This window comes from Falco cherrug, chromosome 1, assembly GCF_023634085.1.
Source record: "Falco cherrug isolate bFalChe1 chromosome 1, bFalChe1.pri, whole genome shotgun sequence".
NCBI lineage: Eukaryota > Metazoa > Chordata > Aves > Falconiformes > Falconidae > Falco > Falco cherrug.
Window position 1 is genome coordinate 95,546,428 of NC_073697.1, and position 26,885 is coordinate 95,573,312.

At 38.6% G+C, this 26,885-nt stretch overlaps 1 protein-coding gene across 24 annotated transcripts in view; it reads left to right on the forward strand.

Moving 5' to 3' along the window:
- Window positions 1–26,885, forward strand: part of ATXN2 (ataxin 2) — a 52,501-nt gene that overhangs the window by 8,712 nt on the left and 16,904 nt on the right. For 7 of the 24 annotated variants that reach the window (XM_055709121.1, XM_055709127.1, XM_055709198.1 and 4 more), the window contains exons 3-19: window positions 46–105; window positions 878–949; window positions 1,186–1,336; window positions 9,237–9,361; window positions 10,627–10,718; window positions 13,452–13,649; window positions 14,166–14,344; window positions 15,857–16,066; window positions 18,174–18,356; window positions 19,896–20,081; window positions 20,810–20,917; window positions 21,834–21,904; window positions 22,622–22,929; window positions 23,417–23,480; window positions 23,596–23,748; window positions 24,397–24,463; window positions 26,474–26,658. In XM_055709121.1, the coding sequence (XP_055565096.1) occupies window positions 46–105; window positions 878–949; window positions 1,186–1,336; window positions 9,237–9,361; window positions 10,627–10,718; window positions 13,452–13,649; window positions 14,166–14,344; window positions 15,857–16,066; window positions 18,174–18,356; window positions 19,896–20,081; window positions 20,810–20,917; window positions 21,834–21,904; window positions 22,622–22,929; window positions 23,417–23,480; window positions 23,596–23,748; window positions 24,397–24,463; window positions 26,474–26,658 (2,412 nt within the window). Of the gene's footprint in view, window positions 1–45; window positions 106–877; window positions 950–1,185; window positions 1,337–9,236; window positions 9,362–10,626; window positions 10,719–13,451; window positions 13,650–14,165; window positions 14,345–15,856; window positions 16,067–18,173; window positions 18,357–19,895; window positions 20,082–20,809; window positions 20,918–21,833; window positions 21,905–22,621; window positions 22,930–23,416; window positions 23,481–23,595; window positions 23,749–24,396; window positions 24,464–26,473; window positions 26,659–26,885 lie in introns of those variants that run through there. The other 17 variants (XM_055709135.1, XM_055709144.1, XM_055709167.1 and 14 more) reach the window with 11 other exon arrangements.

The following is a 26,885-nucleotide window of genomic DNA, read 5'->3' on the forward strand; positions in this document are numbered from 1 at the left end:
TACAAATGTTTCTCCTATATTCATGATGTCTTTTTTATTTTCCAGATTTCTTTCGATGGCATCTATGCAAACATGAGAATGGTTCACATACTTACATCAGTTGTTGTAAGTCTTCATGTTTGGAAGGGGGGTAAACAGTTTCTATGGTGACAGAGAATTGTTAACTAGTCCACTAATTGTAATATAATGGAGTGAATATTAATCTTCAACAGTAGACGTCTTTTGCCAAGGTTGAGCTTTAAAGAATCACAGTAACAGCTATTCTGTATTTTTGGCTTGGAAAGATTCGCATACAATTTGCAGAGGCATAGCTAATTTCTTAGGTGCACTGGTCATATTTTGATTTTTTTTTTTGTCTTCAGAGAGGTTATGGATAAATAAAAATGAGTCTGTGTGCAGGGAATGAAAGCCTTTCTTGCCAGATATTAAAGGAAGTGCTGACATGCCAAAATTAAGTAAGGTGGACTGTCCCACATCTGCTTGAGTCCAGGCTAAGACTTCATCCTTATTTGTACCCACACATATGCATAGATTTCCATCCCCGCCTCTCCCCCCAAAAAGCTTGTTTGTGTGCATTAACTGGTCAGGATTCTTGTGAGTACCAAATATGCTTCTGTGAGTGTCTTTGCATCCCTTCAGAACAGATGTTGGTACATACTCAGCTGTTTCCATCTGCAGAACACAGTGGCGTGTTTATAAATGGGCAAATGTCAAATGAGTAGATTTGACTAAAAACTGAGCTGTGTTTTTACACATTGTACCTATCTAAAAAATAAATCTTTGATTTTTATAATTTCTCAGATTTTCTCATAAAAAATAAGATTTGTAATTTCTCAGGCTGGTAGAAAGCTGTATTTTCATTTTTCTTGCATTCTAGGGATCCAAATGTGAAGTACAGGTGAAAAATGGTGGTATATATGAAGGAGTTTTTAAAACCTACAGTCCTAAGGTAATTTTTTTAATTTTGACTCTTCCCTACTTTAAAAGATCCTAATACTGAATAATCAATGTTTGATTAAAATTTGGATGTTTATTATGAATGATTTTGACTATTCATGTCTGGGTTTACACAAGAAGACTCATTTTTGCAACCTGTTGTAAAAGCCTGGTTTTTTGCAAGTATGCGAAGTTACAGAGTAGCTTATTATGTATTAAGTTAGTGTGTTCTGTTTATGTCTCTAATAGTGTGATTTAGTGCTTGATGCTGCTCATCGGAAAACTGCAGAATCCAGTTTGGGGCCAAAACGTGAAGACATACTGGAGAGTATCTTGTTCAAGTCTTCAGATTTTGTTATGGTGCATTTTAAGGATATGGATACCAATTATGCGAGAAGAGGTACACTGGTTTTTAAAGTTGTCTGTATCTTAAGATCATAAGTCAAGATTTTTCAAAGTAGATGCTTTAGGATCCAAAAACTAAAGTTCACATTTAGACTCTTAATGAGTGCAGAACATCCAAATATACCATTAAAGTCAATGGAAAGAGTGGATGCTCAGCACCTCCTGAAATCAGAAAGTTATCAAAATTTTGAAAATGGGTTGTAGAACCTTTGTGAGGGTGCTCTGCTTTGAGTGGCTGGTTTTGGTGTCTGGAAAGCAAATCCTTAGTGGTGTTACAAAACATATTACAGATCTTGAGGGAGGTTGGTTTTGTTTTTGTAAATATCTTTCTAAATTAGTCTGGTAAATGCTATATGAAAATCCATGAATACACAAATTCTTTATAAAAAGGTTATTGTTCTAGTTGATACGTATATATAAAGTCTATATTTAGCTAAGTAACATTTGTCTCTCAACAGGCGTTCATATAAATGTTCTAAAAATACTACTGCAAATGAAGCTAAAAATTCTTAGAAAATCCACTATTTGTCTTTTTAAATTTCTGCTTTACTGCTTGTAGATCTGTAGGTCAGGCTCTCAAAAATGCAGAAGAACCTAGTGAGGTGGCAGGATAGTGGTCTTAAAATCTGGAAGACATGGCTTGAAACTGTCAGATTTGAATGATTTTACAGGCAGCCTGGCAGCCTTCACATTTCTTTTAGTGTCTGACCTCCAAGACCTTAATTATTTTTCTAGAACCTAAGAGGCTCATAAGTCAGACAGCTCTAGTTCCTTTGCAGGTTTTTTTTGGGCAGCATATCTCAAGGGTTTTTGTGTTTATGTTCCTGATCTGCTGGGCTAAGGAATAAAAGCTAATACATAGCTTTCTGTGCCACGGAGTGAAATTGCGGATCTGTACATTTTCAGGTTAATCAACAACTATCACTGGGAGCTAAGTGGTTATTGTAATGCATGTGCTTTATTCCCATGTAGCAGTGACTTAGAGATGTGTAGAGACTGGTGGACATTTAATGAGATCTTTCTTTTTTCACCTTGTGTTTGTACGTGCATGTGTTCTTGCCTGATGTAAAGCTGAAGAATGAGAGGCTTGTTGTTTCAAGGCATTTGCTTTTCCCAGAAGAAGATGCATAATGTCAGAGCAAATGTAGCATTGAAATGCAGATAAGTTCCAGGTTCAGGATGGGACTTTGAATTTAAATCACACGAGAGCTGTTTCGTAATGGGTCTGCTATGAGCATCACTTTAATGTAAATGCAAACTGGGCTCTCCCATTACCCAATCTTTATAGATTTTGAGCAGACAGAATGAAGAATATACTACTACTTCTAGAATAATTACTCAGTGGAAGTTTTCTGGAAGAAAATGACTGCTTCAGGTTGAACAGTTGCTCAGTTTACTTTATTAGGTGGAATGTCTTTCATTCTAAGCCTCTTAAGTAGCTGGAGAGGAGACCTGAAAGCAGGCTGTATAGATGGAGCAAGATTAACGGGAAGGCTGCAAAACTTAGTAACTCATAGCAGGTAGATTAATCTGCTTTCCATTTTGTCTCAAAAACGTATTATCTTGGAATGACGCTGGAAAGCGTAAGTTAGTCTCTGAGCACACCTGCAAATTAGAGCAATGATGGGCTTTCTGCTTCATGGGATATTAAATAAGCAAGGATTCAAAAGAATGGAAGTGTATGAACATGCATGCAGGAACTGCTGACCTTTAGTTCTTACAAATAAACCCAGGTCTTCATGGTACCAAGTCAATAAGCCTGTGTATTCACTGAGTCTGAACCCCTAGGTGAGAAGATGGCTCCTTGCCGCCTTTGTATTGGAAATGATTACTGGCTGGTACCCAGAGAAGTTTGACAGTGTTGCACTTATCCAGGAACAGATACTTTTAAATTGCCTAGTCCTTAATGATTTTTGGCTTTCACAGACAAGTTACTAGACAATTTGAACATATTTGATTGGAAAGCAGCTTGCTCTCACTTCTTAAAAAATGTAGTCAAACAAAAGGATGCTTCACAAGCAGTTGCCATAGGAGAGGCTAACCTAGAGTAGGGATTTTTGGGGTCTGTGTGAGTAGTTTCTCCTCTCCTTAGGAGACTACTAGACTTTTGAGGAGGCCTTGAAGTAAACTTCATTTTTGCAAAAGATACTGTTTTGGAAATTTTAGTGCATCCTGGTTTCCTGGTTCAGTATAAGTATCTGGAATTCTATGGATTTTTTTTCTGGCATTTGCTTTGCTGCTGAGCTGGAGGAGCGTAGCAAACGGTGCTCCTGACTGTGAGTCTTGATCTTCTGACTTACCGTCAGACTTGAATAGCAGAGATCTTAGCTGCATTGTCTGCCTGTATGACCAAGCTGGACAGAAGAGACTGGAAGAGTACTGGAAAAGAGCAACAGGTGGGGAGAAAGGGAATGGGATGGATTCTCCTTTCAGAAAAGTGGAGAATACAGTTGTGTCTGAAAGAACCTTCTGAAATAGTCTGCCAGGCACCTTTCATTGCTATCATACTTGTGCAGCTTTGGAGCCGTGAGCTGATAATTCATCCTGTAGCTACATCAGTAGTGTGAGTGCAGGGGAGGTAACGACAGCAGAGGCTTGGGGTGGGTGAAACCACCCTGTCTGGAAGCAGCAGTCTTAGATTTGCTTGTGCCAAGCATGACGTTGCACCATTAGACGCAACGGTGGAGACGGGGTGTGGTGCCTGCCCAGATTGTAGAAATTGGAAGGGTTGGGAGAAGAAATAGTAGATCTGTGTAGATAGGGACGTTGTAACAGTTTATGTTTAAAAAAATCAATCTGTCCCTACTTCTTGGGCCCTTATTTGCCACTCTGTCAATCTGCGTAGACCTTCGTGCTCATGTAGATTCCTGTAAGGCTTCAGAAGGAATGGAAAAGGAGTCACCTGAGGATCTCTTGCTGTGGAATTAGGGCTTTTGCAGTACAGGCAGGCTGATGAATGAAACATGCATTGGAAAACTCAGGTGAAATTGTATTGTATCCATCATTCCCCTTTCAAACTATTCTGTCTGCATTTAAAGAGGGACAGGCACCGTTTTCTGCATGTGGCAGTGGAAACCGACTGCTCAGAATCTGCTCTAACATGCAAGTTGGAATCCTGGGCTGTATGTTAGCCTGTCTTTCTGCTTCACCTTCTGAGGCAAAGGTGAAGTGCCTAGATCTGGTAGCTGCTAGATTAACTTGGGCTGCGTGATTGAAAATTGTATTTCTCCTGTGTTCTGCAGAGCAAGCTTCTAGCAGTGTTTCCTGTAGTCCTAAACGCTGATCTGTCGACAGTGCTGGTTTGCATGTGATTCAAATTTGAGTAAGGCTTCAGAGTGCCTTCTTGGCTTCTCTTGAAAGACAAGACAATTCAACATCATAACGACTGTTAAAGTAAAAGGCTTCTACAATGTTTTTATTGGTTTTTTGGCACCATTACTGCGCTCTGAGAAAAATGTTACAAATCCAATGAAAAAAGGCAGAAGAGAATTGGCTATTTAAGTTTTTCCTTGAATTAGCACTGAAAGTGGCATCCTTCCAGAGAAAGTGTTGGAAGAGGAATAGCGGTAGGCATATTATGAACAAAGGAAGGAAATGTTGGCTCTGCAAAACTGGTGGTAACTGGTTTTAATGTTTCAAATCAGTAGTAAGTAGTTACAAAACAAATGAGAGTTTACTGTTGAAACCTTTAAGGTGAAACCTCAGTTTACTATGGGTCATGCTGAACTTGATCAAAGCTTGCAGCGTGCAGCATGAACGCGTTTGGCACATAATGCCGATTGGTTTAATAGCATTTGAACTGCAGAGTTGCACTGAATTGCGTATTTGTGCTCTTCACCATTAGTAGCTCAAAATATGTTTGTGAAAACAAGCATGTTAAACACTGAAATTAATTAAACCCGGACTCTTAATTGCTCTATTCTGGCAATTTTTTCTTTAAGTCATTTAATAGCACATACTGGCAGAATGTGCCCAAGCTGAGTTTTTCTTAGAATGTGTAAATTTAGTTTGCCTTTACTTAATGTGAATTTCTGTTGCATAGGATTGTCCTTGGGATTTTTTTTTTCCCCAGTTAGCAGGCTTTAAAACAAGACACGAGGTCTTTGACATCAAACTTCTTGGTTAGGAGATGTCACATTAAGCAGATACAGAGGCAGTGGGGGCTAATTGAGTGTTACAGCTCAGTCTCTTTGTTTGACCAGTTTTCATTTGATCTTTAACTTGAGTTTTACCATGTAGAAAAGGAATTGATTAAAAATTTGGCCATGCCAAGGTGTCATGTGAATTGTGCATTCAACAGCTAAGAGATATGAGGCACCAGATAAAGGGGGTGGGTGAGCTTGTGCAGTCAGTGTCTTGTCTGTTACTACTCTGCCAAGAGGCGCTTGGAGCAGCAGTTCATGTTTTAGGTTCTACTTTACTAATAATCTTAAGAGCAGTATTTTTGTTTTGGAAACAAGTAATTGTAGAATTTTTTACATATGGTCTCAATTTTGTTGCTCATTAATTTTGGTAAAGTCTTGTTTGACTTGCTGCATTTTTAATCTTGGTGTCCCGTGTGCCTCTCTAGCTGTTTGTTCCGGGAAAATAGTGATCTGTGCCTTGAGGTACTGTTCTGCTACATTTAAACTTTGCCTCAATGCTCATGAGACCATATTGTCTGACTAGAGGTCTGCCTTTGTAGCCTGAATTTCTCCTAACTGTGGATTTTCTTTTGAGTTGTAGAGGTTAAACTGATGTTGCAGTCTCACTTGTGACTTTCATTCTAAAGTGAGAGAGAAATGAAGAGCAGTGAAGCTTTGTGTGCGCCATGTAATACTGGATTCTGCTGGGAAACTTAGTTGACTGTGCACATTTTACTCAGATCTGTAGCATTTGTTAGTGGAGTTTTTGTTTTGACTTGAGGTTTTTTTTCCCCCAGTTCATCTGTATCATTATAATTTTTAACAGCACTCTGCTAAATGTTTATGTGGCTTTTTAAATAAGAAAATTAGTGGGTTGAGTAGATAAGACTTGTTAAGCTAGTATTTTATTTACAGTATCCAGAATGGCACAGTTGTGTATGGAGTTTGTCTGAAGTAATTTAATAGAAATTAAGGAAACATCCTTCTGAAATACCGAAGTTTACCTTCATCAGGTGCTGCCATCAGTCCTTCTAACTCATATTTATCGAGTCTCATTGGAGAAGAGTTCCCTCTACTCCCAGTGAACTAATGCACAAGCAAGTTTCGCAGTTTCTGAAGTGACATAAGCAGCTTCCAACTTGCATTAGTGTAAAATGTCCAATCTGAGCAGACCAAACATGAGACAGTGAATTAATGGTTGGCACAGAAGCAGCACTGGTCTGTCTGGGTGGTGGCAGTGTAGCTACAGGGTATTGATCAGGTAAATGCAGAGTTTCCAAATATTAGAGCCTGACTTTTGCCTCCCTTTAAATGTGCTCTGTAGTTACTACTTAACTGTGAATTGAGGTAGCACTGTTACTACTGTAGTTTTAGATGATGTTTAAACATATCTTCTGTTATACTATATTTTAAAAGCTGTTTGTGTGAAGGGAAACTGAGAGACGTTTTCTTTCAAGTTGGTATACCTTAGAAATCTGTAAGGCTATTTGGAGGGGGTTTTTTGGGAAGCAAAACGGGGAGGTACATGGGGCTGTTACTAGGTGGGAACATTGCTGAGGTTTTACTGTGGAAATGATCTTTGCAAGTTGGGAGATGTATAATCAGTTTGAATATGTCTGTGAGAGGGACTGAAAGAGTTTAGCTTAGCCTGAATTCAACCATATAATGTGAAAAAATCCACCTGTATTTATATCTGATGTCTTCCAATTTTTTCTCTCTCCATATCTGTTGTAGTTCCTTCAGAAACAGGTAACTTTTTTGGCAGTCACTCTATGTCTCTGCATCTTGCCTTTCATAATGCTTTTGTTACCATAATATATAACGGAAACTTACTATCTTTGCTCGCACATTTATGGCACTATAAAACATGCATGCATAACTTCACAGAATCATTTAGAGTATCTTGCAGTTAGTTGGTGACTTCTCTTCTCACCCTTGATTTTTACCTATTCTGAACAGTTGAAAATGCAACTGAAATTTTGCATCAGCACGCAGGTAGTACAACGATAACAATGACTCCATTTCAGAACGGTTTACAAGTAATCCCAAAACCTGCCTGCTAAAGGCATTGCATTTAGTGACGAGCTAAAATACGATGTCACTTGAAAAGTGTTAACCTCCAGCTGCGTGGGTGCTGTCACAGCTTTGGTTGGCAGCCTGTGACATCTCGCAAGGTGATTGATGCAGGTTTTTGCAATTTCACAAGCCCTAACAGTGGTGTGCCTCGTTAGGTGTCTTTCTTTCATTTGGCTTTCTTTTCTTATTTTACTGATTCTTTTGTATTTGAAATGAATGTTTAGCTAATAAACTCTTTATTTTCATACATCTTCTATAACATTTTGTTTCATATAAGCTTATTAACAATGCTTAATTGCTTACCCATAGTTCCTTTGGTCTTTGCATATGAGTTGAGCGAGCATTTCATGAGATAGTGCTGAATGTTGTTAGACAGCCTAAGCACAGTTAAATTTTATGACAGATCATACCAATATATGTGCAGAACTTCCCCGTGAAATTGGGTAAAACAGGAATAAGCTGTCAGCAGTCTCTTTAAAAAAATCTTCAGTGATTGTTTAAAAACTGTAACATCAGTGGCCAACTTCATATGTTGTGAACTCTTCATGATGGCTTGAAAGTTTGTTTTTCTTAGTAAGATTGTACATCTTGCCAAAATTTAATTTAAGCCACGTTATTCCATATCTGACACTGCCTGGTGGTTTGAGCTCATCTTTTCTAAAGGTCTGAAATGTTTGCTCCTTATTTTATCAGCAGAATGATAGTAGGAGATTCTAGATTGAAGGCTTATTTATTTTAGGCTTATTTATTTATTTATAAACTTTTTAAAAGCTTATTTTATTTTTTAAATTTCCTTCTGTTTAAGTATGGCAGCTCTGAGATCTGGTTGCTTACAAATATAAAAGCTTGGCTTCCTTGATGAATGGCTTTGTACCTTTTTTTTCACAGCAATTTAATATTCTAGTATTATTCCTTCTTAAGTCTGGCTTGAATGAAACATGAACAAGTGAAAATAAAAGCTCATGATCTTTATTTTTTTTATGTAAGTTTTTATAATTTTTATAAACAATAGCAGACTTGCTGCTTATTTATTTTCATATCTTGTTGAGAACAAGAGGTAGAGAGTTTCTGAATCTTGCTGTGTGATGTTCTAAGCTGCTGCTTGAAAAAGCTCTTGTAGGAAAGAAGACTTCTCTGTTCATGTCACAGTGAACGGATGCACCAAGCTAATGGGTAATTGAGTTACGCTGCAAAGGGAGTAAAAGTGTGTACGTGCATGTTGGTGTGTTGAGAAGTTGTGGAAATAGAAGAAATTGAGATACTTCGAGGAATGGGATTGGGTTGCATTCATGCTTCTTTGATATTTGCAAAATATGTTAGTGTGCAGTTTTGTGGGCTGTTTGGAAAAGTGTATTATACAAGTCTAGGGTTTTCTAGGGGAATGGGGATAGTCCCCGTCCCCCCCTCCCCAACATACATGTAGCTTGTGTAAAATATTTTGAAATAACTGAAAGTAATCACTGCGGTTCTTCAACATGTTAGAAGTTAGTCTGAACTTTCTTAGTTATTCTAAGTATGAAGGAGGCACCTTTCTAATGTAGTCCTACTGAACACAGCAACTACAAGAGGAGGTGAATGATATTTAATGTGCCTGCAATTCAGCTGTATTTGGTTGTTCCGCAGATAACTAGTGTGTATGTCTTCCTGTACTTAACCAACTTGATTTCACCCCCATCCCTCCCCACTCCATTGTAGATGCTTTTACTGATTCAGCCATCAGTGCTAAAGTGAATGGTGAACACAAGGAAAAGGATCTTGAACCATGGGATGGAGGAGAGACCACCGCCACTGAGGAGCTTGAGGCATTAGAGACAGATGTTGTAAGTAATGCTTTTGTTGTCTCCAATAGTCTGTAGAAAATAACCTATTTCTCTGGACATGCCTTGAAACAATTCCTTAATTTCAATCTAGTAATGAACTTCTGTCTAAAATTGCTGGCCTGCATTGTATGGGTGTATGTTCAGTATTTGCTAGCAGCTACCACAGTACTTTTTTACAATTTGAATAAGAATAGCAGGATTTCAAATGCCACTTTTGGCAAATACTGACAAATGGCTGCTGCTGTGGTAGGGGACATGTTTGACTCATGGACTGGCTGAAAGAGGAGCTTTTATTAAGGACTCCAAATTCAGCAATACACTGAAGTGATTTATGTTTAATCAGAGCATTCCTGTCTGACAAGCATTGCATTTGGAAGTTATGGCGAAATTGTGCTTAGCTAACTGTCTCTGAGCTAAGATGAAGGAAGTTGATGGAAGTCTGACCCACAACTTAATAAGCACAGATACAATCTCAGTGGATTATGAATTGTTAGATGAAGAGTATGGTCTCGAATGATGTTTCTTTATATATCATAGCAGTCAGCTTTTACTCAACCATGTATTCTTTTTAGTAAGGTATTCAGACTGCAATATGTTAAAGAAGATAATATTACTGATTAGAGGAGAATCTAGTCATGTTACTGTGGAGCATATTAACTTTGTCTGGGTAGAACAGTTATCCTGTCAATTTTAGTGTACATATTGTACAGCTGAGATTTATTAGAATACTTAATACTGTCAGTGTTTTATAAAATATTCAAAACATTTATCATTGTGCTTGAATGCAGTAATAGCAGTTTTACTAAAGTGGGGAAGTTGTGCAGATCAACAGGGGGTCTTCTGCCTGTGGTGTGTGTATCTCAGATAATTGCATTAGTAGTGCATTTGAAAAGTTTCAGCACTTGCCACAGCAAGGGACTCTTCTAACGTTCAGAAGTGGCAATTTGCACTTTTTGGAAAAAGCATTCATGTATGTATGTATTTCTTGCTAGCCAGTAATCTTCTAGTACAGAGTTAAAAATAAACCTCATAAAACCAACACAAATACAACAAACAAAACCCACTGCTTTTGAAGGTAAAAATCTGTGCATCTGATGAACAAAGTTCCCTGAAATAAATTGTGGCTTTAGTAACTTTGTTATCTGGACAGTGAATTCATAGGCCCAGGAAAAAGGGCAAAAGGTTTAACTTCTGCCATCAGCCCTTAATTTAAAGGGAATGTATTTCCAATGTCATTTTGAAAAACAAGCATCATTTTCTTCTAGTCTAATGGATGGGATCCCAATGACATGTTTCGTTACAATGAAGAAAATTATGGTGTAGTATCAACTTATGACAGCAGTTTATCTTCTTATACGTAAGTTCCAAAATATTTTGTTATTAGATTTGTATTTAATGTTCTCCCTGGTTTGACAAACTTTATATTCTGAAGGTAATTTTACATACTTTCTAAGTTGTGGAATTGAATAACTGAAAAAGCAATGAATGAATAGTGCTTAAACCTTGCTAGTGTTCTGTGAATGGTTAGATGTAGTGATCATCATATATTCCCTTAAATGGGCGCAGTTCATTCCCATTGCAACATTTTCTGAATTTAGGCATGCAATAATGCTTATTTCTTATGAAAACATTCATGAATAGAGTGGAAAATATCAAACTGTGAAACTGTCTTTACATAGCTGCTATACCTATAGTTTGAATTTAACCTAGCAGAACGGTTCGACTGAGTCCTGATTTTATTGAGGCAGCTGATCTGGTAGATTTTGCAATGTTGAAATGTTGCTGGTAATTAAGGGGGGAGGGTGTATATTGTGGATGACTTGTTCAGCAAACTTGTCCAGATCTAAACTAAAGTTTTAGTTGCAATATAATAACAACTTGAATGTAGAAGTGGTATAAAGCCTGCTCTGGCTACTTTGGCAGTGTGGACCTGTTCCCAATAGTCTGCAGCTATAATGTTAACTGCAACTGCAAAACAAATCAATTGCAGATGTTCAGCCATTGTGAAACATCTTTAATGTTTCCCCACTCTTTTAACTTGCAAAGCGTAAACTGATTTTTTGAATGTCAAGGAATTGCAGTGAGTATTTTGATAATTGTGTGTAGAATTGGAGCACTTGTCTACAGGTCTCTGGTTCAACAATTTTATTTGTACTGTTTTGTTAAAATAGACCTGTAACAGGGTGATAATCAAAGTGTCTTAATCGGCTTACCTTTGAATCCTGGGGAAGTTCTTTCGTATACTTCACTGCTCTAAGTACTTTTTGTACTTTTGAACTTTAGTCTTCCATCTTTCTGCTTTATGGATATTAATGGAAACAGATTAAAAACATGAAGGTGGCTTGAAATGAATTCCATTGTTTCCTAGTCAAGCAACTTACTTTGCATTATCAGTCTGCTAAACTGGGAGACTTTTCCTGATTCTCCAAGTGTGATGCGCAGCAGTGTAGCTAAATGCTTGTATGTACAACTGAAGGATTGTACAGGGTTTCTTGTTTGTTTTCTCTTCCTAGAGCTAAGCATTAGCAGGTATAGTTTGTCAAACTTCATAAAGGTGCAAGTTTGTGGTTTAGCAAGTGTACTGTTTTAATAGGTTGATCAGCTGATGTACATTCTTCTCTTATCACCAGGGTTCTGAACAATGACATATTGCCCATCCCCTTTGTTTCATCTTTACTGACCTTTTCCCTGTTAGGAAATGCAAAATCATTCTTTTGCTTGTTTAGGTTGCCATCAGTGCTACTGCATACATACCTTCATTTTTTTTTCCCAGTCACTTTAAATAGATGAGGATGTATTGGGTATTCTCCTTTCTTGTGCGTATGCTTAATACAGGGTGAGCGAGGCCCGTGACTTAAGGTTTGTATGCATTGTGTTCATGCATATCTTATTTGAGCCAAAGCTTTACGCTGAAGGGTAAGGTTTTAATTTAATATTCTTGTAGTTACCATTGATAAGGCCAGTAAAAATGTGTGCATGGGGGAAAACTTGTGATGTAGTAGCTGAGTGCTGGCTTGGAATTTGGTAAAGCCACTTGTTTTCCTAGTTCATACTCCAAGTATGCCACCAATACTTGAGTAACCTTGCATATATGATTTCATACTTGGTTTTTCTCTCCACCTACTTTCTTTGTTCTTTTTTACATTATTCAAAATATTTGCAGTAGTGAGGTTATACAATGCCCAGCATAGCATGGTCCAAGCCTCAACTGTGTTCTGTATTTTTGTGTAGTTTATTCTAAAGGAAGGTTGGATAAAACAACTTTTGGAACTTAAAATTAGAATCAGGGAGAAACCAGAGTGTTCTTTGATAAAACCTGGTACTTCAACAGAAATTGGAACAGGTGAAATGCAAACCATGGGTGAACGGAAGGAAGTGCCGGGTATGATGTCCATTTCTGGTTATCTTCTTCAGTATTTCATTGCTCGTGCATTGAATTCTTCCTTGGTGGCTTTCCTAAGGAAGCTGTGTATGCTTTTTGCAGTATGCTATTACCTAATATAGATACATGGAATTAATGGTTTTGAGGTCCTAGGACATGGCATATGAGTCATGGGCTTCTGGTCCTGTACTCTAACGTATTGCATTTGTCTTTTCTGCAGTTATTCATAACAGGAAGAGCTAAAATTCTGTGGCTGGAATTATCAAAGGATTAAGCATGTAACTCTAATTTCAGTAGAATTGGGGACTCTTGTGTCCATTGGGAATGTGTAAATAGCTAAAGAAGTTTAGACTTGGTCCCATACGATAAACAACAGACTAAGGCTTTTTATTAGTCGTGTGCTTAACCCTGTTAAAAGTTGGAGCCTTTGCATAGCTTTAGGGACTGGGGATTTTGCAAGTCGTATGGAAAAGCTCTGTACCCAGACCTCAGCTCTCTAGGCTGGTAAATGAAACTGAACTTGCAAATAGTATCAAACCAGTCCAGGAATACTGACATACTTATACTAAAAAAGACAGCAAGTCAACTGGCTTAAAAGTAAGCTTTTTTTACCCTGACTTGGTTAGAATTAATGCTATGTGATTTTTGTAGCTTCTTTGTGCTTTTGAATGCATTTCAGAGATTCTTTTCCTTTCCGTTGTCTTTTAGGGTGCCATTAGAAAGAGATAATTCAGAAGAGTTTTTAAAACGGGAAGCCAGAGCAACTCAATTAGCAGAGGAAATTGAATCAAGTGCCCAATACAAAGCTCGGGTTGCCTTGGAAAATGATGAAAGAACAGAAGAAGAAAAATATACTGCTGTTCAGAGAAATGCTAATGAACGAGAAGGACATGGTGTGAACACTAGGTACTTGCATATGCTATGAATAGTATTTTTATTTAAATTATGTACATATTTTGGTACAGTAGCAATTCACTCATTGAAACTGTGCTTTTTCAGCAGGGCTGATTAGGTTAGGAACCTTGTGTAAACAGTGCTGGTTTTGGCACTCAGGCTTACTTGTACACCTCTGCCTGGCCCTGTATTATCTCTGTAGTGAAACAGACTTCCCCATTCTGATATGTCGCTGTGGTGAATTCATACCAAATTACAGGAAAGGCCGGTGGTTTCGGTATGTCATGGAGAATTTCAGGCATTAGCACTAAATCATTCAGTGTCTGTGGGCTCATAGAAAGTGGACTGTGTGGTCAGTATCAAAAGCCAATTCATGAGGTGAATTTTAGGTCAACATCTGATAGTATTTAGAATTTTCCTTTAGCTCGATTTAGGAAAGATAGAAAGTATCAGCAGAGCGCTGGATCAAGTACTTTTCATTGTCTTTCAGTTCCATCTTAACACTGACAGAAATTTGCTGTCTTTCAGAGAAAATAAATACATTCCACCTGGACAGAGGAACAGAGATGTCCTGTCCTGGGGAAGTGGAAGACAAAATTCGTCGAGGATGGGCCAGTCTGGATCAGGCCCACCAATTTCAAGGTCTGGATCCCATACTTCAGAATTCAGTCCTAACTCTGGAGCAGATCAGAGAGTAGTTAACGGAGGCAAGTATCTGTAGTCTAAATGCATGTGCCTTTTGAAATTGCAGTCAATTGTCTAATTATGTTGAAACTGCATATGGTGTGGTCTTAGGATATGTGTTTCAGAAGCTAGGTTAGCGTTCATCATTTAACACAGAGGTTGCAATTTTGCTTTGGGTTGACCTACTCGTAATGGAATGTGCATTTGACTGCACTGTAGCTTTGCAGAGCAGAAATGTCACTTGTTTTCCTTCTCAGACACCTTTGTCTTAGATGATGGTGCAGTATGCGGTTTTCAAGATTAGAAATGGCTTTATGTACTGCTACTGCCAAGCTCCGCGTGGAGGAGCAGCAATGCTGACACCTAGTGAAAGGGAGGTGGCAGCCGAGGAAGCATCACTCTGTCCTTTCTGGTGCGATTCAGTTTCCCACAAAATAGAATAAAGCAATTTGCTGACTTTACGATGATTTAGGGGGAAAAAAATCATTGTTGGGAAAGTAAGAGAAGCATTAGGGGAAAAGGAATCAACAGCCTTCTCTCCAAATAGCTATTTGAGTATTTCCTGCTATACACATGGGTAATGTTTATAAACAGACATCACTAGGCACTGTATAGCAGGAACTGGTGTTTCATAAAGTGAACACCATTTTTTGAGATGGATTTCAGCAGTAGCCTATCCTTGAGGCATTATTTTTATAAGTTAAAAATGCTGTTACACGAGATTGCTGCGAATAAATGAAAAAATGTGTAAATACTCAAGTGCCTCTATCTGGAGAGGAAGTCTGAGAAACATCTGAAGGTAAGTGAGACTTCCTTTTTAAACACAGTCAGCTGTATAAAGGATATACAACTGAGTCTTGCCCAAACAGTGCTAACCTGGAGATTTGTTTGTAGTCTTTGTGGTTTCTGACATCCTTTTACTCTGCTGAATGAACATCATATACCTAAAACATTCAGAATGGCTTGTGAATTCAATTTCTTTGTTTTGGAAACAATGAACCCTATATCCTAGATTAAAATACTACCTTAATACTTCAGATAACTGATAAAGGCATAAATGTTAGGATTCAGACACTGAACACCGCTGTTTTTTGTAAAGATACAGTTCCTAGAAGTGATATTGCTCATCATTTGGTTTGAAATTAGCAGTTTGTATAGTCAATACTATATGTGAACCGCTGTTTGAGAACCTCTGGTAGCTATTTAAGGACCTTGTCAAGAGTGATGTGTGCTGTAGAACATATATATGATAGGCTAACAGATCAAACTTTACTGTCTATTCCTTAGTAGTATTTGTAGATCCTAATTAACCCTTTGGGGAGTTTGTGACATTCAGATGTTAAATTTGACCTGAAGTGGAGGAGATAACCTTGCAGAGACTTATTTTATTGTTTGCAGAAATAAACTAATCTATCCCCAAAGGGTTAAACATGAAAAATCATTTTGTCATATTTTACTTTTTTTTTCTGTTGACCTTTTTCCCCATAATTTTTCTTTAGTTTTTATACTTTCCTTCATATCATTTGTTCTGTCAGGTGTTCCCTGGCCATCGCCTTGCCCATCTCCTTCCTCTCGCCCACCTTCTCGCTACCAGTCAGGTCCCAACTCTCTTCCACCTCGGGCAGCCACCCCTACACGGCCGCCCTCCAGGCCCCCCTCGCGGCCCTCCAGGCCCCCGTCTCACCCCTCTGCTCATGGTTCTCCAGCTCCTGTCTCTACTATGCCTAAACGCATGTCTTCAGAAGGTACAATACCACGATTTGTTCATGTTTTTGTTTGTCTTTGTTTAACTCCTTTGTGAGTTTAATTACAAAATTGTTTTTCCTCTTCATTACTTAACCTATAATTTGTGTTTAACTTTAGTTTATCAGACTATTTCTATTAACCTTTTTATTTGAAGAACTTTACAAAAACAAAATAAAGCTGTGAAATTTCCCAAGTTGGTACGAAATAAACTCAGCTTTGTAAACGCTGCTCAGTGTCTTAACCCACAGCAACACGCAGGACCTGATAACTTTAGAGAGCATTTTTAGGAATATAAATTCATATAAAATACCAAAATTTTAATACAGTTGTTCAACAAAAAACAATTTCAAATTTAACTAAATTATTGAATTACCTTTTATAAAAAAACAACAATAACAATAATAATAATAATAAAAATGCTGTATTCAGAGAAGTGCACTGTGGAATGGGATAGGATAAGCTGCTTCAAAGGCAAATCTGTAGAGAACTTTAGATCTGTTTACATTGCGGCAGAACAATAAGTCAGCTCCCCAGCAGTCAATAATCCGCAGGAAAAGGCTAACCCATGAGTATTCCATAACTGTATGCAGAATTCTCGGAGCTAAATTTGTTTGTCCTCTGAGGGTACAGTAAGGAACACATTTTAAAATTCTAGGTTTACTTTATTTAAGTGCACTTAAAAACTAGCCTGCACACCCCACTGTCTAGCAAGCCTGGAAAAATGAAAACTGGTTGTACTAAACTCACGGGAAACTTGCAGTCTCTGCTGTAGTTGGCTCCACTGGAGCCACAGGAGAGAGAACAGTCATCCTGCTAATTGAATCAGTAACACTTCTGCAGCTTGCCTGATAAATGCTCAAGATGGTCCATAACCAGAAAGTGGATGGTAGTAGGCATGTCTGTATGATGTGCTGCTGTCAGTTTGTCAATGTGAGCTTGTTATAGGTGATAAGATACTGAGAATCCACATGTAAATTCGGTTATTTTTTAGCACTTGCAATGGATTTGTCAGTCATGCAGTGAACTGCTGCTTACTGCAACCTTTAATTTCTACTACTAGAAGAGGATTGCTGGAAAGTGTGTGTATTCTTTAAAATACTTGCCTGTATGTAATTTGGATTGAAGTGTACTTTAGATTCATGGTTAAAACAGAGGCTGACATTTAAAGACTTATGTAACCAGAAGAGGTACTTGATATTTTAGAACTTTGAAACCAGAAAGCCATTATCTGAACTTTTCTCTATGATTGCCCTACATTAAAAAATAACTGTAATCAGCCAGATTGTCTTCTGTTACACATTTTTTTCCTTTTGAAGTATCAACATTTAAGTTTGATACTGTAAAGAAAATGTTTGTTAGGATGTAGAAACTATATTGCTGCTTAGACTTGAGTATAACTATTCTGTGGCAGCTGTGTAAGCTGTTCAGAATTGCTGTTCAGAATTACTGTATTCACTTACGACTCTAGCTTCTGGCATTAAACATGCATGACTTGAACCTTGGGATAACAATAACTTGTTTAGTTGCAGTTTTGCTGACTTGTAAATGAATTGTGACCTGCTGCAGGCAATTTAGCCTCGGTGCAGAATGCTCTGCTGAAATTCCCCAAGAGCATTGGTCAGCCAGTGGTGACTACTCTGTAAATAAATGGTTGGTATCACTGACCACCTGACAAAAGCGATGGAAATTTTTTCTTTTCTGGAAAATGTTTGATAGCCTGGAACTGTGCTTATCCAGAGGGAGCTGGGCCACTAACCTTTCTGGCTTGTTTTGCAGTAAGCAATATTGGATACTTGGATTCAAATATTACAAATCCAGGACTTGCATACTTGTTTCAATTCTGATAAAGCTTCTAAATAGCAATGAACGTGAGCTGTCATAGAAAGGTGATGAGCGTGTTGGTAGTCTGGCTGGACCAATGGCTTGGCCTTTTTAGTCTCGTGGATCCCTGGTTCTAGTCGATGTGAGTGTAAATTGCTTGACTCCATTACTGCCTTATTGAGAGTTATTAGACGAAATCCAGTTTTAAAAACAGATAGTATTTTTGGGGACTCTTAGTGATGGACGTTAAGTACTTATTGTGTGGGGTTGTCTTCTTTTTCTCAGGGCCTCCACGGATGTCTCCTAAGGCACAACGGCACCCTCGAGGTCACAGAGTCTCTACTGGTAGGGGTACAATTTCAAGTGGCTTAGAATTTGTATCTCATAATGCACCAGGGGAAGCATCTACTACTGCAGTGGCACGAGGCAGCCCTTCAGGTGGGACGTGGTCATCAGTTGTCAGTGGGGGTAGGTAAAGCTTGGCTTATTGCAGATGGCTTGCCAGGGGTACTTTAGAGTGTGAATGCTAAGCAGAATACTGCGTTTCTAGACAATTCAGGCTCTGCATAAACACTGGTCTGCTAACTTAGCTTGCTCAGGTGAAGTAAGAGAAGGATGTTCCCAGATAGCTTAGTGAAATAGTTGGTGGGTTGGTCCTTCAAGCGCAATATTGTCCTAACTGCAGAGAGGTGAAGTCAGATGCTGTATGCAACAAAAGGAAGGAAAAACGTGGGAATTAGTTGTTGAGTAATTTTCAGGAAAGTTATTGAAGGAGACAAGAGAAGTTACATACATTCCGTTGCATCACTGAATCTAGTTAATGTCAGTGTAACTGGTTTGTGCTTTACAAATGGAGGAGGTGTTTGAATAGGGAAGGGTCGGTGTTAAAAGAGAAGGTGAAATGATATTCAAGTTGTTGGATGTATTTTTCCTTTAAAATTTACGCAGGTTTTAAGTGGTCATTTTGTGTTTGAGTATGATAGTAGCAGATGTAGTCAGTGTCTCTTCTTTTTTTGAATCAGTTAACATCTTTTTTTAATATTTGACTTCAAATTGGAAGATTTTGTCTTGTTACACAAGCCCTAGTCTCGAGCTTTTGTAGTTGAGGCTGTGTTCTAGGGAGCTGTCAGCAGCTGGGCGCTTTCTTGAATTGGAAGGGCAAGTGAGTGACAGTTTGAAGTCTGATACTTTTTAGCAGTGCTGGAATTCTAGAGGAGTGTAGTGGGAGCGAATTTTCCAGAAAGAAGGTATGAATTAGACCCCCCATAGATGTGTTGCCTTGTGGAAAAGATTTAAACTCTTCTGTTCTGGCATTATCTCTGATTTATCTTCCCTCCTCACCCCCCACTTTATATATAATTAACATGCAAGTAGGACTGTTAAATGACTTATCTCTCTTTCTCCTCGCTCACTTGAAGTTAATATGTGATGTAAAGCAACTAACTAGCCACAGTGGGATGAGCAGGAAAGCAGGAGGTACAACTTACGGTTTAAAGAATATACAACTTTCCTTGCTGCTTTAACAGAAGGGCAAAAAATACATCAAGTAATCTTCTTTCAATAGGCTATGTTGTTTTTTTTCCAGCTGGCAAACCTCCAAAAGAGGACGCTGTAAAATGGATGTGTTTTTTTCAGCCCTTTAAAAAATGTTTTACATCTGTTTGAATGGAGACCTGACCACCTTTTCTGTTCTGCCTGAAACTGTGTTAATGTGAGCTGTTGTAGTTGTACTACTGGGGTGCCGGGGAGCGTATTGCAGTTTCATGGTGGGACTACAGGGCAGGGATATGTATTAGGGGACAATCTGCAGAAAAATCACACCACTTGTCTGAAATGCTGCGTTTTAAAGAACTAGGAGATGTACCTGAAAGGTAACCAGGCTTTCAATTACTATATCATGTTCCACTAAGTATTTTAAGGCATGTTTTTAGTCATTTTAAAAATAAGCAAACTGCTGAACAGATGAGGAAACTTATCCTATAACTATTTTCTCCTGTTTGTTTCTAGTTCCGAGATTATCCCCTAAAACACACAGGCCTAGGTCTCCAAGGCAGAGCAGCACTCCTATGGGACCAGCTCTGCCTTCTCAGCCTGGTACTATTCCCACTGAATCTGTTGCCATGCCTGTTCCAGCTGCCTCTCCTACACCTGCCAGCCCTGCATCCAACAGAGCAGTCACCCCTTCCAGCGAAGGTGAGTTACCCTTGCCAGCTTGCAATTGCTCCCTTTCCCTAATCCCTAACAACGAATGGGCCTGGAAAGAGCAAAGCTGCTTTCTAAATGATGGGAAAACTTCTGATACATTTAATTTTACTGTGTAGCGAGTTCCCCTTTTCTCATGATGTTAGCTTTAAACTAAGGTTAAAGAGAGGCTTTTTGATAAGTTTATATGCTTAATTTCTTCTGCCTTTTAAGGAGTATGGGCTCTTACAGGTGTTTGACTTAAGGATTATTAATTTTTTTCAAACTGGGTTCCTGGCTGTTTTCGAATTTAAAGAAACATAGGCCACTAGTTTCAAAGAATATTTTGAGCATAGCGAAAGGAAGGAAAAAAGCCTCACATGCAAGAGCACAGTCAAATGTCTTAAGAACTCTCAAGTCTTTGTAGCATTCTGTATGAAGGGCTGGACTGTTGAAAATAATTTGCCCTCAGTTTATAGTTTTTTCAGCCTAGTTAGTTAATCTCTGTGTATGATGAGAGGAATGTGTTTGACTGGGACTTTCATTTGGCTTAAAGACTGTAAGGTGGGGAAGGGGGGAGGATAACCCTCCAGGCCCTAACTAGGTAGCAGAAAATGTGTAACTTAGGGTTTTTCTTTTGTAAGCTAAGCATGGTTAAATCTCCTGTTTCTATCTTGCCATCTCTCTTTGGTCAGTTTGAATTGTGTATAAGAGAATAACTTCGGCAATTTCTTTTCTAGCTAAAGATACTAGGCTTCAGGACCAGAGGCAAAATTCTGCAACTGGAAACAAGGAGAATATAAAGCCAAGTGAGACTTCTCCTAGTTTTCCTAAACCTGAAAGCAAAGGTTTGTATCAAAAGCTTTCATATATACTTGAGTAACATAGGAATTCCACACACTAAACCTGCTATATTGACTACTTAGCATTTAAAGGAAGACTTGGAGGCAGTCTGACTTTGGGTGTTCTACAGGTGAAATTTGGTCATGTAGTTGTCAAGTGGCAGGCCTACAATTTTAAATGTTGTCCTTGACTCATTTCGTCAACACAAAGCATAAAGATGCTCATGTGGATGAAGTAATTTCTTTTCACTTGGTTGGTTTTTTTTATTATTTTTTCTCCCCCCTGCCCCTTCTTTTTCTTGCTCACAAAGCTGTTTTTTAGCTGCCTTTAGATTGAATAAGTGTTTCTCCTTACAGCTATGCTCACAATACTTCTGAGCATCGTGGTCAGCATAGCTTTTTCTAACTGTGCTTCTTCCTATTATGCCCTAAATTTGGCTTTCTCTGCAGCATTGTTTGTTCACTCGGTTCTCGAAAGAATCTTTTCATGTTGTTGAACTTCGAGTCACAGAATCATAGATTGGAAAAGACCTTTAATATCATCGAGTCCAACAGTAAACCTAACCTTCATCAGGGTTTCACCTTTACTTGCTATGTCTTGAAATGCTGGCATGTTAGGTTTTGAGGGGTTTGTTGCATGCTTTTTTGTGTTCAGCTGAGTTCTGCAGTCCCTGCACCTCAGGGCTTCTGCCTTGGTGTGATGCGTTAGGACTATAGAGATGTCAGTTATGTAACGCCGTGGTTTCACGGAGTATTTTTGTGTGCTCATACACATACTTCATGGAATTATACTAAATTACAAATGAAATTGTATCATGTAGATATGCCAGCATTACCTTTTTGCAAACTTAGTGATGTGTAGGGGTTGCATATAAAAATTGTGTTAGAAATACTGGGACAACGTTGGTCTTTTATTTGGCAGGTGTATCTCCAATTGTTTCAGAACATAGAAAACAGATTGATGATTTAAAGAAATTTAAGAACGACTTCAGGGTAAGTTTCTTTGTATGTTAACTTGATGGTATGACAGTTCTCGTGTGCATCCAGATTATTTTAATGAATTGAATACACTGCACAGGTTAACAGCAAAACAGGTTCTTACTACTTGTGCTTAATTTATGAAAATATCTATAGGAATCCATGCTAGATAGTATAAAATCAATGCTGACTCTTGCTAGTACAATTGCCTAATACATGTAAATGTGCATATTGACTGTATGCTGAAAATAGAACTTGAAAACTTGAAGCTGTTTGATCGTTGGGTACAAATAATTATCACATTTACACTCCATACGGAAGAGCTATTTCCAAATTAAATGAAGGGTTTTGCTGAGGAAAATTGAAGATTAATTCATATTACTTGTTTCCTGGTTATAGTGGTTTATTAACTCAGGTTAGCTTTTCAAGTGTTACTGTTAAATCACACAGGGGGATGAGTCCAGAGGGTTGTCTTCAGCTTCCCTGTCACTTCCTAGTCAACATACAGGTCAGCTGAGTCACTGAAGATCTTCCTTCACAGTGTAGGCTTAAAATATTGTCAATGTTCATAGATTTGTTTTCTAATAGAAATGTAAACCTATGTTTTGAATAGTCATTTCCAGATGATTGAGGTCTGTGGGACTGTATCATACTCTGTATGTAATAGCATTAGATTGTCTCTCCCTAGTTCGGTACATCAATTTACTGAATAAATTCCTTGTATTTCTTCAGTTACAGTCGAGTTCCTCTTCAGATGCAGTGGATCAGCTGCTAAACAAAACCCGAGAAGGTGAAAAATCAAGAGATGTAGTTAAAGAAAAGACAGAATCAACCCCTAAAGAATCTATCATAGAAACTGGCAGTAATAATAATTCTAACGGTGGCAGTAGCAAACCTAATAGTCCAAGTATTTCTCCTTCAATAAGTAATAGTTCTGAGCAAAAGCGAGGGCCTGAGGTAACTTCACAAGGTGTACAGACATCTGGGCCTGGAAATAAACAAGATAAAGAGGATAAAGAGGAGAAGAAAGATACTTCTGAGTGAGTAATTATGCCTTTTAGAATAAGCACATCTGTTATTAGCATTTAGCAGTTTGTAGAAAAAGCTGTTATGAATGTGTAATGTCTTGCTGGTTACATGCCTGATCTAAGTACCCTCTGTTACACAGAGGGAACAGGTGAAGTGACTGTACTGAAAGTCATCTCGTGAGTCGGTGGCAGAGCTGCATATTGAACTCTGGTCCTGTTGATGCCTAATTCCTATCTAAATGCTTATTTAAATGTTTTCCTGGGTCATGTGAGCTGTAGTATCAACAGCAGGAAAACTTTTTTCATGGATAATTATAGTAATAGTACTGTCAGCAAGACTGGCTTTTTGCATGCTGTGTGTTTGTTTGAGTTCTCAAAATTCTGACTCACAGATGGAAATGAGATGTTTCAAATCTTTAAATTTTTAACTGTTAAGGAGTTCTGCAGATACACTTGTAAAAGCGTAATGCTGAACATCATTTTTGTTTTTTATGTTTAGGCAAGTTAGAAAATCAACACTTAATCCCAACGCAAAAGAGTTCAACCCTCGATCTTTTGCTCAAGTAAGTTATTTGGTACTATTTCACATTGCCTTTGAGTAGATCTTTATAAGCAGACCTTTTACTAGGAGGGTAATCAAGCTAACCTTGTATATGCATTGCTGAACTCTGTTTGTAGCCGAAACCTTCTACTACACCAACTTCCCCTCGTCCGCAAGCTCAACCTAGCCCCTCCATGGTGGGTCATCAGCAGCCAACCCCAGTGTACACTCAGCCTGTCTGTTTTGCACCAAATATGATGTACCCAGTTCCAGTGAGTCCAGGCGTGCAGGTAAAGTGCAGCATATGCTGCAAACTTGTTAACATTTTTTATGATTGTCAGCAAGTTGAGGAGACTTATGAGATCTAAAAAACAGTTAAACGGTACAGCTTACATTACTTCTGTAAATATGGGTGCGATTTAGTTTTAGCTATGTAAATACTGACTTTTCCCAGTGGTCCCTCAGTCTAGATGTTCTAATAGTCTTAAACACTTGTAAATTCCGGCAGCTCTTACTCACATTTATTGTTAATCTGTGCAGATTTCCTCCCCAGTCCTCCAAGCGTGCTCTCACTCTTGAGTTTCGAGCAGCTGTTTCTTCATCCTTAGCTTCCAGCTGTGTCCCACTAGTTTCTGGTCGTTGTAGGGATTACTAGAATTTCAAATCTAACTAATGTTATAAAGCTGTCTGATTTGGTACACTGCTTGAAGTAGCAGTGAGTAGCATTACTTGACTGATTGTTGCGAACCATACTGTCTTTCTTGTTTGTACACGCAGACTTAATCACAGCGATCCAAGAAAATATCATAGGTTAGGCAGAGTTCACTAAATCATGTAACATAACAGAGTAAAACACATCAAAGCTGAGTTGGGGCCCCCACCCCAACACACACTCACTTTTTAAATGAATGTCATAGCTTCAACTCCTTCTGTTTCAGCCTTTGTATCCTATTCCTATGACGCCCATGCCAGTGAACCAAGCCAAGACATATAGAGCAGGTAAAGGTGAGAATAATACTGCCTGTTTGGTTCTTAGTCTGCATGCAGCATGAATAATTTACAAATGTTTGTGTATTTTCTAATCCCATGTTAACTTGTTTTCGATTGATATTTTAAATGCTATTTTTAATAAATGGAAGTAAGCACAAATACTAATGCATTTCTAGATAAACTAATTCAGCCAAAACATGATAAGTTTGAGTAATGGGGAGTTGCTTGGTCTGGAATCTGATTTGACAAATGGGAAAATGTCTGTTACTTGGAATGTGAGGGTAAGCTGGTCATCTCCTTTATTTCATGAATGTTACGGGTTTGTTTAAAGGGAACTTTTTTCTGCGCTGGTTTACAGCAGAGAATGGTACTTTAGTAGAGGTTTGGGGTATTTTTTGTCAACAAGCAGGATGGCTGTTTCTTCTGAAAGAATATGCTGTGCTACTCTTCTGGACAGCACTTGCTGCTGGTTCTAGTTTGTTCTTTTGCAGTCCTTTTGCAACAGCAACTGAACAGCTAGACTAACAATACTATGTTTCTAGCAAGTGACACCTGTGGCTATGGAGATGAGAACATGTGTGGCAAGATGCACTCTTTTCTGCACAGTGCAGCGAAGGAGCACAAAGATGCTGGTCTTGTTTTTTATAGTCATGTTTCAGATAATGCTTTAATTCTACACAGTGCGTGCTTTCTTGCAGTTTTATACAGTGGGTCATGATGATAGGTTCCAGTGCTGCAGCTCCAGTCACTGGAGGAAGAAATTGTTTAAAAGAGCAGTTCTGCTGTTTGAAAACAAACAAGTAGCCTTTATGCGTGTAGGGAAGACAAAAACCTGCAATGTATTTCTATTTTAAGAAACACTAACTTTACTGTGACCTGACCCATGAAATCTTTTGGTTGGTAACACTGATTTTTCTAATCAAAACTATATTGCTGTGTACTCACTTGCTGTGTGAGGCTGCTTTCCTATACTCAGTTTCTTTTCTAAATTTCATTACTTTCTGCATATCCGTTCTGTGTGCAGCATAGTCCTGAAGGAGCTGCATGGGTTAAAGTTCAGTGCCTTTACTCTGTTCAAGTTGCATCCTGTATTTACTTTTTTTCTATTGTTGATTTGCAGTGTAAATACAGTCATCACTGAATGAATTTACTGACATCTCAACATTTCCCTCCTTTCCTCTCTCTGAGGGGTCTGTCTACATTGCACACTGCAGTGGAATTTACAGGTGCTTGAGTTAGCATAGTTATTAGTTGCAGTCTCACTGCAGCAAGCTGAAGCTCACCTTGAACTCTCATGCCCTGTTGCTTAGTAGGCTGAATTAGTTTGTTCTGAGTGCCCTGCTGCTGTGGTTCAGTTGGTCGTCTTACCAGGATAGCTCAGGTAGTCCCACACCACAGTGCTCTGCTCTCTTAATCTTTCTTCCTTCTAATTATTCCTACTCCTTCTTCTTATAGGTTCATTTGTCCCCTTCAGTGTTGACTGTGACCTAAAAGTTGCTTTGTGCTATCCGAAGGGGTAGCACAGAGCTTAAAAGATGTGAATGCCTCAGATTGTGGCTGCCTGGGGACTTTTATTCTGCTCCTCTCAGTCATAAGCACAAGTAATTTTAACAGACTCAGCTTCTCCAGCTGATGGAACTGTTGCTGAGTTGTTCCCATAGAGGGTGAAATAAACCTTTTGAAGGGGACAGGATCAAATTTGATTAATGTGGGTATCCTGATACAACCTTTTTTCTTCCGTTACTGATTCTTCTCAGTCTTTCCCTCCCTCTGTCTTCCTTCCTTCACAAAAAAAGTAGGCCCAAGCTTGTCATATACATGACTCAAAGGCAGTGATGAAAATCACATGTTTCCTGGAGGAACTCCTTTTTGTGCTGTTCCTTTTTGATAGAGCTTCAATACGTAGTTAAGGTGAGGGGTGAGGATATTCCACTGGGTCACAGTGACATTGCAATGTAAAACCTTTCAGGAAGATCGTCATTCTTCATCCTGTGTTTCTAATGTGAGGCGCTCTTTGCTTTGCAGTACCAAATATGCCACAGCAACGGCAAGACCAACATCATCAGAGCACCATGATGCATCCTGCCTCAGCAGCAGGCCCACCAATTGTAGCTACACCACCTGCTTATTCAACACAATACGTTGCATATAGTCCCCAACAGTTTCCTAATCAGCCTCTTGTGCAGCATGTGCCACACTACCAGTCTCAGGTAAGAGTCCTTTCAGTGTACGTGAGAAGTCATAATGAGAATAATTAAGAGGGTCAGTCCTAAATACCGTATTGTCTCTAGTCGTTAGAAGTCACTTTGAACAGTTTCTGTGTTCTGGAGCATACGTGGTGGTGGTGTAATGTGCTTCAGAGCATGTAACTAATTTTAAGGTCAGTCTAGAAGTTGGCATTTATTGATACTGCCTTTTTAGCTCCTTGAAGAATTCC